The 16,418-nt window shown below is 46.5% G+C and overlaps 1 protein-coding gene across 2 annotated transcripts in view; it reads left to right on the top strand.

Annotated features, from left to right (window-relative positions):
* Positions 1-16,418, top strand: part of REV3L (REV3 like, DNA directed polymerase zeta catalytic subunit) — a 1,079,635-nt gene that overhangs the window by 840,242 nt on the left and 222,975 nt on the right. For both annotated transcript variants that reach the window (XM_085612140.1, XM_085612139.1), the window contains exon 20: positions 904-1,022. In XM_085612140.1, coding sequence (XP_085468266.1) covers positions 904-1,022 — 119 coding nt within the window. The remainder of the gene's footprint in view (positions 1-903; positions 1,023-16,418) is intronic.

The following is a 16,418-nucleotide window of genomic DNA, read 5'->3' as shown; positions in this document are numbered from 1 at the left end:
TCTTTGTAATCAGTCCATTGTACCGTTTGGACCGCTTAGTAGGCTGTGATCGCGATGTGCAGGATGCAGACCTGCTTCTTGTGTTTGCCGGGTGCTGGAAGGGGGGAGGTTGTGACCGGTAGGAGTGGGGGTTCCAAGGCCTTCATTTAGGCCTGCTGGACCTCCAAGGACCCTTGAGTGAGAAAGTCCAATTCGGAAGGCTGGATGCAGACCCCGAGGTTGTGCAGCCTGCCTCTGCTCTCGCCCCAGCACCTCAGCACAGTACTCCATCTAGTGTGTTTGCCAGCTTTTAACAGTGGGGGAGACTTCAGTGGTGGTGTGTCGTCAGGTGCCAGCTGAGGGGCTCATGAGCCTTGCTGGATGCCTTCTGCTGGGGTGGTTTGCCAGAGCTCAGAACAGAGTGACCATCCCGGCCTCCACCTTGGCCGCGCCACAGGAACCAAGTACGTTAAGCAGATATTTGTAATAGGTGTACCTGGTGGCATCTGGGGATTATGTAAATTAGCTGCAGTCCATATTTAACAGCCTGCTCTGCTAAAACAAAAAACACAAGGCAAATCAGTTAGACAACCTAAATTAATGTCAGGATTGTTGTATCAAAAACTAGAAAGTAAGGAATTCATGAAGATGAGATTTGCCCCATTGCTCATGGGACATCATTAGTGACACCACATGCTAACAGCAGTTGATATGCTGTTTAATCTGTTGCTTCATTTAGCTGGGGTAAATGGCTCACTAGAACTACAAAACTTTACAGTTATATGGTTGTACCACTCTTATCAGTGAACCAACTTGTTTTTCCTTAACAATTTTCAGTTTATTGTATCAGGGTAAATATAACAAACTAAATATGTATTTATTTATATATGGCTTAGAAATGTATTCTGTCTCTTTTTACATTAGAGGATAACAAAGAGAACCGATTTGCTGCAGAAAAGGATGAATATGGTGCCGACACTATGAGTGAAATCAATGTGGTTGGGCGGATCGTCTTAAATGTTTGGCGCATGATGAAAAATGAGGTAAAATAAAATGCCTTTAAGAATTATTTTGAATTCAACTGCAAGCTGGGATGCATCTACCATAATTATTACTGCCCTATAAGAAAAATACTTTTGGGGGGGGGGGGGGTCAGGGGGGGAGGGGAGAATTCCTCCTGAGATAGTCCATGTTTTGCATATATGCTTGAATTGGCCAAATACATTTTTGAGTGCTTCTAGTCGTGTCTTTATAAGCTGAAATTATTTGCATTTTAATTAACGTATAGTTTAAAGATACTGTAAAAAGCAGAAAATGTTAATGGGGTAAAATCACAATTCCTATCGAGTAAATATGTGAAAAAACACAGATAATAACATGAAACAATTCCGTTCCTATGCAGAAGCCCAATAAGTGCCTAGGAACGCTTGTAGCATTTCTTCTCATTTGATTATGAAGAACACCTTGTGACTTCAAATGCAGAGCTTAAAGTCCAGTCAAAGAAAATGATCATATATCTGAAGTGCACAACCGATTTGTGAATCATATTCTCTTGAAATGTATCTGTGTGCAATAATATACATGGTCAAACAGCAGAAATTACACGGACTGGGTGGTGGTGCATGATAAAGAATTAGATGTGAGTATGGAAAGGGTCCCTACATGGGGAGAACTAAAAAGGCCCCAGAAGGAAATTATGGATAACAGGGAAGAACGAGACGGACAAGTTGAAGCAATGTAAATAATCGCACGTCTTAGGGTAGAAAGTTCCAATCAAAGTACAACAATTTTTATTTCTTGGCACGTACATAACTAGGTATCAAGATATCCACTGTCTTCTCTACACCTCTTCAATATTTACAAGAACTCCAAAGTTGATACTTGTGATTTCTCTCTTTGCGAGAGTTCATTTTCTTAAAAAAAGGAACGTATAAACAACCATGTGATTAAGTCAATCATTTGACTTTGTTCACTAAACATAATTTTTTGGGCTTGGAACACATATTGTTTGTTTAGAGTTTTTCTTTACCTCCTATCATTTTTTCCATTGGGGAGTGATTCCTCCCCTTACACTTTCGTCCACTCCCTGTTTCATATTTCTCTCAGACTTTTTTGAAAGTTTTTTCTGGTCTTTCCTTGTCTAGTTTTCTTATGCATACATGCTACTCTTGATTCTCCGCCCCCACCCCTTAAAGTGAATGTTTTTGTGATTTATATATATGGACAAACTACAATACTTCTGTGCCAACGCTGTTAAATAAGCCTTTACTTTCTAAGAATGTCTAAATACACTGCTTAATTGCATATATTAAACTATTTTGTCTGAAGACAATATCTCGACTTACCATAGTTTTGCCAAAAATAAATGCACGGCCATCTTTATTACTGGCCTTTGCTGAAAATCTATCTCTGCAGTGTTGGAATAATAGCAGACTCATATTTTGGTATTTTGTGCTCCATTTTCCAATGTGGTGCATTAATGCTTTCTTAGGCTTCTGCATAGTGCTTATGTGGCTCTTAGATGTTCTTGTTGCAAGTGGAGTACACTTTAAAAGATCCTATGTTGTAATCCTTTTATATGGGGAAGGTAGCTCATTACGATCATGAGGTACTTCTCAAATTACCATTTCTATTACCTTTGCTGGTTTTCTTTAAAAAAAGAGTAATTGCAGTTAATTGAACCCGCTATAAAAATTGTTAGAGGAGGAGCATGAAAATCATTATCTTTATAATAAAATTATGCAGCATGGCAGGACAAGGTATTTCACAATATAACCTCTAGTAAACATCAAAAGGCAAATTCATCTCGATTTTGTAGGCCTACCATTTATTGGTTAATGTGATTGCATAATGCAATTCCTAGTGTTTATTAGGTCTACATGCTGTTGATCTATACCAAGCACAACATTTGACCAAACTACCTGCCACTGGCATATAATAGCCACTACCTTGCCACATATCGTGGAATAGCATTCCCTTAGCCAAAAGGGAGAGTATTAATAAGCAATAAGAGGATGACAAAAGTGTCCTTTTCTACCCTGAGCCAATGGTGCAGGTTCCTGCAGACTTTTTAGGATGCCTCCATTTTGTGATGAAGATGATGTTCATCTCTTTCCCCAATCAGGCACATCCAAGAGATAGTTAATTGGCACAAGTCCGTAGAGCCAGAGGAATAGCTTGTTTTGACCTTGCTGCTTACTCAGAAATCCTTTGTTACAGTTAGGTCGGACTACTACTTTGAAGTATTGCTACACATGAACTTTGGTCAAAAATGTATTGATTCGGTTTGGCTGTGATTGAAGTGCTCAGTTGCTTGAATGAAGACTTCTGCTGTCCTTTTCGAATGTTGTTCACTGGAAAGGTTTCCCACTTTTTTTGTTAGGTACTCAAACCGTTTGTATGATTATCACACACGTCTCTTTCTGGAAAAAGTACACGAGTCAGAACTGTTAAACATATTGTCTTCTCCTATGCTGATGATATGCTTATTAATCTAAGAACCTTGTCATAACAGTAGATCACCTATTGGAGATCCTTCAGTGGTATGGCCAAAGATTTGGGCTGAGAGTCGACATGGACACATCTGCATTGTTCCCAGTGAGTGTTGCATCAGCTGTCAGATGTTTTTCAGGCCCTTGTTGGCACTTAGATGAGAGTAGGAGGCCTTCCAATATTTGGGGGTTCAGGTAATGCTTTCAGTTACGAAAAGGGTTTGATTCCAGAGCAGGACAATAGCTAATTTGTACAAATCGTTGATCTTGATGTAATGGGAGGAAGAAGACTGTTGCTGAAGGACAAATGGGAGTCAAGAAATGGGCCTAATACATGCTAAAAAGACCGAGTAGCAGTAGATTTTGCCAGATGCTTTTAAAATGCTGCATGCTAAATACATCACATTGAGCACCTTATACTAGGTAAAGTTGACTAAGACTGATATATGTCCCAAATGTAATGTTCATGGAGCATACCTTTTACTTTGTACTTGGGCAAAATTGAGGCATATTGGAAACAAATAGATAAACTCAGAACACCAACCCTCAGATCCTGTTATTTTGGAAAGCATGTCTATTGGATATCTTAACCACCAGGTCTTAAAATAGGATGTGATAGTGGGTTTCACACGCCACGTCTCTACTGACCACATGAACAATAGAGATGCATTTAATGGATGTTGAGGCTTTACAGCGCACTATACAAGGGACTCAGAGAAATAGTGGCAGAGAATGTATACTTATTCAAAATTAGATATCACAACGACCAACAAGGAGCAGATATGGTGGATTAGCAATCCTGTATATTATATGTTCGAGGCATATGAGCTGCAGATCACACACTGTGCATAGATCGCCATCTGGTGTTGGACTTGGATGTTTGCACTTTGTTGTTGTATTGGAATAAGTCTTTGGAAGTCACGAGATAGATGACTCCTCCTTTGGACAATAGTGCGCATGGGCATCGACTCCATCTTCAGATTGTTTTTTTCCGCCATTGTGCTCTGATGTGTTTGTCGCGCTCCAGTTCTGTTTTGTTATCGTTCTACCTTTCGACGCGCAATCCTTCACCCATTCTTCGATATTGTTTCGATCGCGTTTCCCATTCGAGGCGCATCTCTACAAACTTGTATTCTTCGATTCCGGCCGTCGCCGTAGGCGTTCGGGCCTAGCTGCGCCATTAGGCCTTTGGCTCATGGAAAGGACTCCTTTCAAAAAGTGTCCCAATGTGGACCCAAGTTTACACAGGCCGATCTTCACGAGGTGTGTAACCTCTGCCTTTCGCCCGAGGCCAAAGACTGTCCAACTTGTGCCTCTTTCCGCTCCAAGAAAACAATACGGGATCGTCTAGCTCGAAGAAGCATGGCTCGATCATCAACATCGATACCGGACGATATCTTCCAAGAAGGCATCAATGTACCGGAGCAGGAGCAGATCGAAGAGGGCAACATTAGCGCCTCCGAAGCCGACGACTTCAACGTCGAAGACATCACTCCTGGGCAGCGGGTCGTAAGTACTGACGTTGACCCCTCCTCCCCATCCATTCACAAAAAGGCTTCGTTAACGCCGTTACCTTCAGGCCTAGATGCACACTGGGACAAAACTTCCCACACCCCGCCTTCGGGCTCGGCAAACAAGTCACTACATAAGCCTTCAGGCCACTCTGGATCGAGCCAGCCTACCGTCGGTGCCGAAACCCCTGTCTTCGTCCGCACCGACGCCTTGTTCCACATCGGCGCATTCGGCACCGAAATCCACTGGCACTGACTTTTCGGCTCTGAAAAAATCATCGGAACCGAGCAAACAACCGATTCCAAAGACCACTGGCGCTCAGCCTTCGGATCCCAAAAAATCAGCGCAACCAAACAAACAACCGGTTCCGAAGACCACTGGTGCTCAACCTCCGGATCCGAAAAACCATGGGAACCAAAGAAACAACCGGTTCCAAAGACCCCAATGGAACCCAGGAAAACTCCTGATTCCAAACCTAAGGAGCATAAAACGGCTCCAAAACTTGTGCCACACTAACAATCGGACCCCAAAAAATCGGCACGGAAACCACACTCTCCAGCGAAAGAGCTTTTTCGACCTGATTCGACCCAAAAAACTCTCCAAATAAACCCCAAGACAGGTCAACCTATACTTAGTCCTTCCAGGAAATGGAAAAATGGACAAACCTGTACCAGCTCCATGCCCTTTAAAGAAGAGAGACATTGCCACTTCTCCTTTAAGAATTCCTTCTCCACCTCCTCCTCCACACCACATCGCTCCTATCCCATCTCCATTACCCTCACAATCTACTCCACCTCAGGGTGATGAGGACACCTCTGGGGAGGAAGGGGATGATGAACCTTTAGAGGAACCTAGTCATCCTAATACCCCAGAGGACCCATGGGATGATTATGGCACACCAGATGTTCCCAATACACCACAAGATGATATCTACCCATCTAGACCATCCCCTCCAGAGGACACTATAGGATTCCCTGAACTCCTACACAGAGCTGCAGAATACCACGGTGTGAATTTGCACACAGACCCTGTAATGGAAGATTTCCTCATGGACACTTTTGTATTGTATTGTAAGAAGATTTGTATAGCGCACAGTTGCATTGCGACCCAACGGGTATCCAGGCGCTCTGACCGGATGGTATAATTATTGCTGAAACGGCAAAATTGGAGACATCATACTACTGGAAATAGCCAGGTCTTGAGGTTCCTTCTGAATTCCATTAATGGCTGCGTCTGCCTAAGTTCCGATGGAAGCGCATTACAACTTTGGGCTCCAACTACACTAAAGGCCCTCCCTCCCAGCCTTGCCCGTTTGAACCTAGGCTGTGCCAGCAGGTTGGCCGTGGATGACCGCAACTGCCTTACGGGGGAGTACCTTAAGAATCTTTCCTGAAGTGGGACCGGACTTGTTCCGTGGATTGCCTTATGGACCAAACATAAGGACTTGAAGAGGACCCTCTCTCTGACTGGCAGCCAGTGCAGCTCCCTTAGTGCCTGAGTAGAAGATGAATCAAGCTTGCGACCAAAAGCCAGCTTGGCAGCGGCTGACTGGACTCTCTGTAGCCCCTGCAGGATGTATTGGGGGGGCTCCGAGATACGAGTTGCAGTAATCCAGCCTGCTGAGAATGGTACTTCTGACGACCGAGTTGCGAGAGTCGGCAGGCAGCAGCGGAAGGATACGGCGTAGGAGCCGCAGTAAGCCAAAGCAGGCACTCAAGGTTTTGCTCGCCTGGGAGTCCAGCTGGAGATTATTATCAAATAGAACTCCCAGATTCCGTACTGTTTCGGCTGGTATCAGTGGGGCCGCATCCGGGGCGAGCCTAAAGTCCATTGGTAGATGATGAGTCGGTTTCGTAGGCGCATAGAGCAACAGCTCGGTTTTATCCCCATTGAACTGTAAGCAGTTTCTCTGGAGCCAGTCCGTGGTCTGCCTCATGCAGCTCTGGAACTGTTCCAAGGGGACTGCATGTTTGCCTTCTAGAGAAAAGGCCAGCTGGGTGTCGTCTGCGTAATTTATCAGCTCCACCCCGAACGCCTTGATGATAGAAAATAACGGCTGCAAGTATATATTGAACAGGATGGGGCTGATGCTGGAACCCTGTGGAACTCCAAAGTCTACGGGGGTGTTCTCTGAGGCAAAAGGACCCATAGTCACCATTTGGTGTCTCCCTGCTAGATAGGATCGGAGCCACTTTAGTGCCTGACCTCCCACCCCCGACTCAATCAACTGATCCAGCAAGATGGTATGATTCACGGTATCGAATGCGGCTGACAGATCCAGGAGCACCAATACGGCGGTGCTCCCTGTGTCAGCCCGCACTCGCATCGAGTCCAGCATGGTGACTAAAGCTGACTCGGTACCGTGGCCGGAACGGAAGCCAAACTGGTCCTTGTCCAACAGCAGGTTGGCCTCTAGGTAGTTCGAGAGGGACCTGCTCACCGCTTTCTCTAAGATTTTGATAGGGAATGGGAGGAGAGAGATGGGTCGAAAACTGGCCGGAACAGTTGGATCTAGATTTGTTTTTCTGATAAGGGGGGAAACAACAGCCTGTTTCCAGCTATCCGGGACCAGACCCTCTTCCAATGACTGATTACAGATCTGGCGCAGCCAGGGGAAGGTTGGGTGGCCATATAGCTTCCATGCCCTCTGAGGCAGAGGGTCAAGAGGGGAGCCAGACGAGATAGTGAGTGCCGTATTGACAAACGACACTTCCGAGAAGAGTGGGAAGCTGGTCAGATGACAAACCCCCCCCTAATCTCTCAAGGGTCATCCCCTTCCCAGGTTCCTCTGTCGCTCTGTCAGTATCCCCAAAGAGATTGGTAATCTTTGTTACCTTGTCCTTAAAGTAGGTGGCGATCTCGTCACACAGCCTCTTTGATGGTACAACTTTATTTTCAAGGCAGCTAGGGGCCGATAAGGATTTCACAATTCTGAACAATTCCCTGGTCCCATTTGGGGCATTCACTATGGAGTTGGCAAAGTAACTGGCTTTACAATCCTTGATAAGCTGCTTGTAGCTGCTCTGTGCAGATCTCAGTGCCAGCTTGTCCCTGGCTAGGAACCCCTTCCTCCATTTTCTTTCGGCCTGTCTACAGAGCTGTCTCAGCCGTCGCAAGTCATCATCATACCAAGGCGCGGATGGCCTGCTCCTTACTCTTATCTTTCTTTTCGGGATAAGAAGGTCCAGCTCGTTGGTAATGAACTTATGGTAGGCGTTATAGTTTGCCTCCACGGATCTGGAGGCATGAAAGAGGCTAACTGTTGGTGGGGTTAGTAGCGAGCCCGTTTTGGCCAGTTTAATCCAATCTCTGCCCTCTCTGAACGCTGCCGTTGTTTTAGCATGAGAGGGGGTAGTTGTTTGCAGTATCTTGAATTGAATACAGTAGTGATCTGTCCAGATGAGCGGCAGGACATTTGTAAGTTCAGCCCCCGTCTTACTGGCAAACAGTAGATCCAGTATGTGACCTCCTTGGTGAGTAGGGGAGGTTACTAGTTGGTGAAGTCCTAATCCGAGACAGGTAGACGTCAAGTCTCACAATTGGCTCTTTGTGCTAACATTTTCCCACCAGTTAAAATCGCCCAAGACAGTCATTTTGGAATGTGTAAGTGCCAGATTGGTGATCAGGTTCAGGAGGGGTTGCGTTGGGGTATGCAGCCCTGGAGGGCGATAACAAAGCAGGCCCGTAAATAGATTTCCTCTATCACCGTAAAGCGAGAAGGCCATTGCTTCAACTCCCTCCAGCTCGTCCGTATGTAACCGGATGGGACGGAATTCCTCCCTATGAATAATTCCCACCCCTCCTCCCTTGCCACCCTGTCTGGGCTTATGCAAACATTTGAAGCCCTCGGGGCAGGCCGAACCAATCTCCACTGCTGCATCTTCCCTAGCCCAGGTTTCTGTGAGGAAGAGTACATCCAGCGCCAGATCCTCTATTAATAATGCAATTTCTGTGTGGTGCTTAACCAGAGATCTACAGTTCAGCAGTGCACAGTTAAGGGTGCTCGACTCCTTCGGGCGTCTAAAGCCCGCCCTCCTTCCCGGGTTAGAGAGTTGTGCAGCAAGCTTGGTCTGGGTGGGTGCGGTGTAATCCGGCCTTCTCCCTATCTCCAAGAGCTGTGACCTGGTGTACTGGCGCCTTACCTTGACGCCGGTAACTAAGTCCTGTGTCATCCTGAGCTCGTCCGGGGTGCGGACGGCGCATCCCGCTGCGCGCGCTGCACGCTTGCGTGGTGCTCATTTTTATGGCCCATCCCCCGTTGCCCAAACTCCCCCACCAATATGGCGCCTGCCACACGCTTCCCGACCCTTCCCAAGATGTCTCCAAAGTGAGAGAGAGTCGGGAGAGGACCCTGCACAAGTAGCAGGTGAGTGCTATTTGATTTTAAGTGCAAGTAAGTGGGAATATGGGGCTAGGTTCAGAGCAGCATAAACACAGCACAGAGCAAAAACACAGTAAAAAACCTGAGTCGGGTCTAACGATAAAAAAGACTCGAGAGACCGAAGCCCAGCAAGAACAATGGCAGTAAGCAATAATTAAAAGTAATTCAGTGCCAGCAGCAGCGACCCCTGAAAACAGCCGCTCAGCTGCTCTACAGGAGCGCGTTCGATCAGATTAGGCTGCACCATCTCAAAGGTCCACTTCCATTCTCCCAATGTTAAAAGGGGTAATCAAACACGCTCCTGAAGTTTTTAAGGATCCTGTAAGGGCTAGAGTCATTAACCCCAGGGTAGGAAAGAAATAAAAGTCTGCCCCAGCTGACCCTGTTTACATTAAAGGGCAGCTTCCCTTGGATTCCTTGGTAGTCTCCAACGCCAGGAAAAGGGCTAACTCCCAAACCTCAGGTGATGCTCCACCTCCTGATAAGGAGTCAAAACTGTTGGACGCATCTGGTAAAAGAACAGCATCCCAAGCAGCCAACATATGGAGAATTGCCAACACACAGGCTTTGCTGTCTAGGAACGATAGTGCACACTATGACGAGCTAGAGACCCTGCTACAACACCTTCCAGATCAATATAAAACCAGGACCAATTATTTCATCCAGGAAGGCAAACTCCTAACTAATACCTCCATTCGATGTGCTCTGGATGCTTCAGACACAGCCTCCCGAGCTTTTCATACCAGTGTCCTTTTGTGCAGACATGCGTGGCTACGCATTTCGGGGTTCAAACTACCATACTAAACCAACCGTTTGACCAGGAACACTTATTTGGGCCTAGTGTAGATTCATCTTTGAAGAAGATGAAAAAAGATAGGGATACAGCCAAATCAATTGGAGCTTTGCAGTCGCAAGCTCCCAGAAGTTCCTTTCGTCGCTCCTCTTATAGGGTCGCCTCTAGAGGTTTTACCACTGATAACCCCTCCACTTCCTACAAAAGTCCCACCCAGACCTCATCTACCAGAGGCTATCACAGAGAAGGCTACAGGGGTAATAACAAGGGTAGAGGCAAAACTACCAATACTCGCACCGCCTCCACTCCCAAACAATGACTTCCCTCCACTCTCCCCGGACCACTCTACTCCGGTCGGGGCAAGATTGCTACAGTTCCTACCTGTCGAACAGCATTACCGCGGACAGGTGGGTGAGACAAATCATCTAATCCGGTTATTGCCTAGAACTCACTTCAACTCCCCCAAAATATACCACCCAAACAGCGTCCAATGTCAACAGAGCATTTAACGCTTCTAAAACAAGAGGTGCTTTCCCTCCTACAAAAACATGCAATGGAACCAGTTCCCCTGCATCACAAAACACAGGGGTTTACTCCCTGTACTTTCTCATTCCAAAGAAGGACGGAACCCTGAGACCCATCTTGGACCTCTGGCCATTAAACCTCTGCATACAATCAGACCATTTTCATATGATCAATCTTCAAAAGTTCCTTCCTCTACTCAAACACGGCGATTTCCTTGCCACGTTAGATCTCAAGGACGCCTACTTCCACATTGCCATTCACCCTGCTCACATGAAATATCTTCGATTTGTAGTAGATTGTCAGCATTACCAGTTCAAGGTTCTCCCATTCGGAGTCACCACAGCACCCAGAGTCTTCACAAAATGTCTGGCAGTGGTAGCAGCCCACTTAAGAAGGCAACAAATTTCCGTCTTCCAATATTTGGATGACTGGCTCATAAAAGCCAAGTCGCATACCCAGTGTGTAAATCACACACACACACACCACAATCCAACTACTTCACGACTTAGGGTTTACCATAAACCTCACAAAGTCTCATCTCCAACCGTCCCACATCCAACAATATCTAGGTGCCACAATAAACACCTCAAAAGGCCTTGCATATCCCAGTCCAGCCAGGATAGCAAGCATGAAAACCCTTATAACAAAATTTCGCAACACTCCCTTCCAGCTCGAGTGTCCATGCAACTAATAGGGATGATGGCCTCTTGTATATTCATAGTACATCATGCAAGACTCCAGATGCGGCGCTTACAGGAATGCTTAGCACGTTGTCGGAACCAAGCTCAAGGTCAGCTAACAGTTCTGGTGTTGGTGGACGGCTGCACACATCGCTCTCTGCAGTGGTGGAACACCCAAAACCTTTCCAAAGGGCGACCGTTCCTAAAGCCGATTCCACAGATTCTGCTAACAGCAGACGCATCGCTCACCAGCCGGGGAGCTCATCTACTACATCACACCATACAGGGCACATGGACACCTCAGCAAAAGCTACTCCACATCAATCATTTGGAGTTACCAGCAATCCTTCTGGCATTAAAATCATTCCAGAAACAGATATCGGGCAAAGCTGTCTTAGTCCGCACCGACAATATGAGAGCAATTTACTATTTACAAAAACAGGGGGGGACGCACTCTCTGTAGCGCTCTCAACTAGCACAGAGCATATGGAGGTGGGCTATTCCTCAAAACATATTCCTTTTAGCCAAACATCTTCCAGGAATTCAGAATCACATTGCAGATCTGTTAAGTTGTCAGACACAATAGATTCACGAGGGGGAACTTCATCCACAAGTTCTTCAACCGTTTTTCCAAATGTGGGAGCAACCAGAGATAGATCTCTTCGCCACACATTACAACACAAAATGCCCAAGCTTCGCTGCCAGATATCCACACCCATTGTACGAAGGCAATGCGATATGGATGAATTGGTCAGGCAGATTTGCGTACGCTTTTCCGCCTTTCCCACTCATTCCATTAGTAGTGTGCAAGCTGCAACAACAGTCACTAACACTGATCCTAGTTGCTCCAAAATGGGCCAGACAACCATGGTACACAACATTGCTGGAATTATCAGTAGTCTCGCACCAAAAACTACACTTCTCCCCACAGCTCTTAGCACAGAATCATGGAGAGATCAGACATCCAAATCCAGCACAGCTCAACCTAGCGATCTGGCTCCTGAAGTCCTAGAATTTGGTTACCTCAATCTTCCACCTAATTGTATGAACGTTATCAAAGAGGCTAGGCGCCCCACCACTAGAGCCTGCTATGCAGCCATGTGGAAAAGATTTGTTATATACTGTAACAACAACACCATCAAGCCTCTAGATGTGTCCATTCAACACATGTTACCTGCTGCATCTTCAAAGATGTAATCTAGCATGCATACACATCCATTAGATTACATCTCGCTGCCATAGCAGCTTACCTACAAAATAGACAACATTTGTGATTGTTCAAGGAACCTGCCATTAAAGCATTTATGGAAGGCCTCAAAAGAATAATTCCTCCCAGGGTACCACCCTCGCCAGTGTGGAATCTAAACATCGCCCTCACTAGATTAATGGGTCCTCCATTTGAACCTCTGCATAAATGCGAACTACAATTTCTTACATGGAAAGTCGCTTTCCTTGTGGCCATTACATCTCTCAGAAGGGTCAGTAAGCTACAAGCACTAACTATTCAAGAACCATTTTTACAACTCCATCATAACAAAGTGGTTTTCAGGACAAATCCCAAATTCCTCCCTAAGGTCATTTCTCCCTTCCATCTCAATCAATCTGTTGAGTAGCCAGTGTTCTTCTCGCAACCAGTAGCAGAAAGAGCTCTTCATACACTATACGTAAAAAGAGCACTCCTTTACTATATTGACAGAACAAAACCCTTTTGCAAAACAAAACAACTTTTTGTATCCTTCTCACCACCACATGACGGCAATCCCATATCAAAAACTGGGATTGCAAGGTGGATTGTCAAATGTATACAAATTTGCTATCACAAAGAAAAACGTACACTGTCTATTCCCCCTAAAGACCATACTACCCGCAAAATAGGGGCTTCAATGGCATTTTTAGGGAACATTCCCTTAGATGATATCTGCAAAGCAGCTGCATGGTCTACACTGCACACATTCACGAAACACTATTGTGTAGATGTGCAGGCAAAGCAACAAGCTAGTGTGGGCCAGGCTGTACTCAAAACACTATTTCAAACCACTGCAACAGATAGGTAGCCGCTAAAGAGGAGTACTGCTATGCAATCTATGCACAGTGTGTGATCTGCAGCTCATATACCTTGAACGGAAAATGCTACTTACTAGTATGCATCTGGTCTTGGCATGTAGAGCTTAAATGTTTTATGTTCTGAAATAGATATGTTCGAGGCATATGAGCTGCAGATCACACACTTAGGATAAGATCGCCATCTGGTGTTGGGCTCGGATGATTGCAGGTTGTTGTTGTCTTCGGAAGAAGCCTTTTGGTCACGAGATAGGGGACTCCTCCTCTGGACAACAGTGCGCATGGGCATCCACTCCATCCTCAGATTGGTTTTTTCCGCCATTAGGTTCGGATGAACTTTTCCACTCCGGCTGAAAACTTCTGAAATCCAGCTTTCAAAAACAACAACCTTTACAACTCGACGTCGAAATCCTATCGGACCGGTTCCGGATACGGCTCATGGAAAGGACACCTTTTAAAAAATGCCCACAATGTGGAGCAAGTTCCCCCACAGTGACCACCACGAGGTCTGCAACCCGTGCCTCTCGCCGGAACATAACGAATCTAACTGTCCAGCCTGCGCCGCATTTCGTTCCAAGAAAACCATCCGGGACCGAAGAGCTCGACGCCATATCATGGCCAGACCAGCTCCAGAACCAGAGGACATCTTTGCCCAGATTGTCCCGGAAGACGACTGCGAAGACCTCCAAATCGTATCCGAAGCGGACGATTCTGATGACCTCATCACTCCGGGGCAACGAGTGAGTACCAGTGCCCCTAACCCAACCCCCCCAAAAAAGACATTGGTCAAGACTTTGCCAGCTGGCCCCAGTCGCGACCGAAAATCGTCTTCAGAAGCCCCGCCCTCGGGGCCCGGCTCCGAAGAAATATAAGCCTGCAGGTGGCTCGGGCTCGAGCAAACCTCATGTTATTGTGCCCACAATACCTTCGGCACCGAAGACTCAACCCCTCTCGGCACCGAAGCAGGCTCCGAGACCATCGAGGCCGAAATCTCCACCGGCACCAAAACGTTCTTCGGCACCGAAGTCTCCACGGGCACCAAAACGTTCTTTGGCACCGAAGTCTCCACCGGCACCGAAACTTTCTTCGGCACCGAAACCATCCTCGGTACCGAAAAAAGTCCACAAAGACTCTGCCGATCACCCAAACCACAGATCGTAACCGAAAAAGTCGGCGCCAAAGCCACTTTCGGACACTGAAGAACTTTTTCGCCCGGATCCCACGCAAAAAAGGATTTACATCAATCCAAAAACCAGACATGTCACCGCTGTGCCATGCAAGAAAAGGAAACTGGACACAACACCTCCTCCAGCTCCCGTAAAGAAGAAGGACTTTGCCACCTCACCCATTCGTCCTTCCTCTCCTATATTACCTCTCATCCCACCTCCTCTGCCCCCACCTCCTTCTCCTCTACCATCTCCTTCACATACACCATCTCCGCAGGATGATGATGATGATTTAGGGGGCGGGGGAGACCCGGATGACCCTAATGATCCTACTGATCCTAATGATCCTTTCACACTCCCGGATACGGCACCCTTAGATGACTGGGCTTACCCTTTACCTGATATTCCTGATCCCACTACATACCCCTCCAAACCCTCCCCTCCTGATGACCATTTAGGGTTTGGACAGCTGATAAACAGGGCGGCACTGTTCCATGGCATCACCATGCACTCGGATACACCTGAAGAGGACTTTCTCCTCGACACATTTGAGCAGTCGCAAAAATCAGTTCAGATCTTGCCCATGATTAAGGGAGTGATAAAACACGCCACTGAGGTTTTTAAAGACCCTGTTAGAGCTAGGGTTCTTAACCCCCGAATTGAAAAAAAATATAGACCGGCCCCACAGGATCACGCATACATTAAGGCACAGCTCCCTCTAGACTCTAGTCGTTTCAAACGCTAGAAAGCAGGCTAACTCCCAAACAACAGGAGATACACCGCCCCCAGACAAAGAGTCCAAGCTCTTAGAGGCCTCGGGCAAAAGGGTTGCCGCACAAGCTGCTAACCACTGGCGTATTGCCAACACACAAGCCCTATTGGCCCGATATGATAGGGCTCATTATGATCAGCTAGAAGATCTTTTACAACACCTGCCTGATCAGTACAAATCCCAGGCCAATGACCTCATCCAAGAGGGAAAGCTAATATCTAATGCCTCAATCAAAAGTGCACTAGACGCAGTGGACACCGCCTCTAGGGCGGTCAACACAAGCGTATTACTTAGACGCCACGCATGGCTACGTATTTCCGGCTTTAAGCCGGAAGTACAAACAACCATTCTTGCTCAACCATTCAATCAGGAGCAACTATTTGGACCCGCAGTCGACACTGCACTAGAGAAGATGAAGAAAGATAACGAGACTGCCAAATCGATAGGAGCATTACAGTCTCCACAACCCCGAGGCTCCTTTCGACGCTCCTTTTACAGGGGAGCCTCCAAAAATGTGGGAACAGACACCTCTTCCACTTTTAAAACCTCCGCACAAACATCCCCTAACAGAGGATATTTTCGAGGAGGTTATGTTATGTTATGGTGTTTTGTAAAGCGCGCGATTAGCAAGTAGGTGTCCTGGCGCTGTCCACAAATCCTGAAAAATTAAGCTGGTGTAGTTATCAAAACAACCAAGTTTTTAGAGCTTTCCTAAACTGGAGAAGATTCTCCATAAGTCTCAAATGGGGAGGAAGTTTGTTCCAGAGCTTGGCAGCCCCATAGGAGAACCTGCGTCCTCCCCAACGGACTTTTTTTATGGTAGGAATGGAGACAAGTCCAGCCTCTGCCGAACGAAGGTGCCGGGCAGGAACATACCTGGTAAGATGCTTAATCAGGTATCCTGCGCCATCACCCTTCAAGGCCTTGAACACCAAGCACAAGGATTTAAATTGAACTCTCTTGTAGATAGGCAACCAATGCAAATCATGGATAGCCTTGGAAATCGGGGAGAACTTTGGAATGCCCGTCAGTAGTCTGGCCGCCGCATTTTGTAGTAA

Source organism: Triturus cristatus, chromosome 6, assembly GCF_964204655.1.
Source record: "Triturus cristatus chromosome 6, aTriCri1.1, whole genome shotgun sequence".
NCBI lineage: Eukaryota > Metazoa > Chordata > Amphibia > Caudata > Salamandridae > Triturus > Triturus cristatus.
The sequence above is the reverse complement of the archived record's forward strand: the minus strand, read 5'-3'. Positions and strand labels throughout refer to the sequence as shown.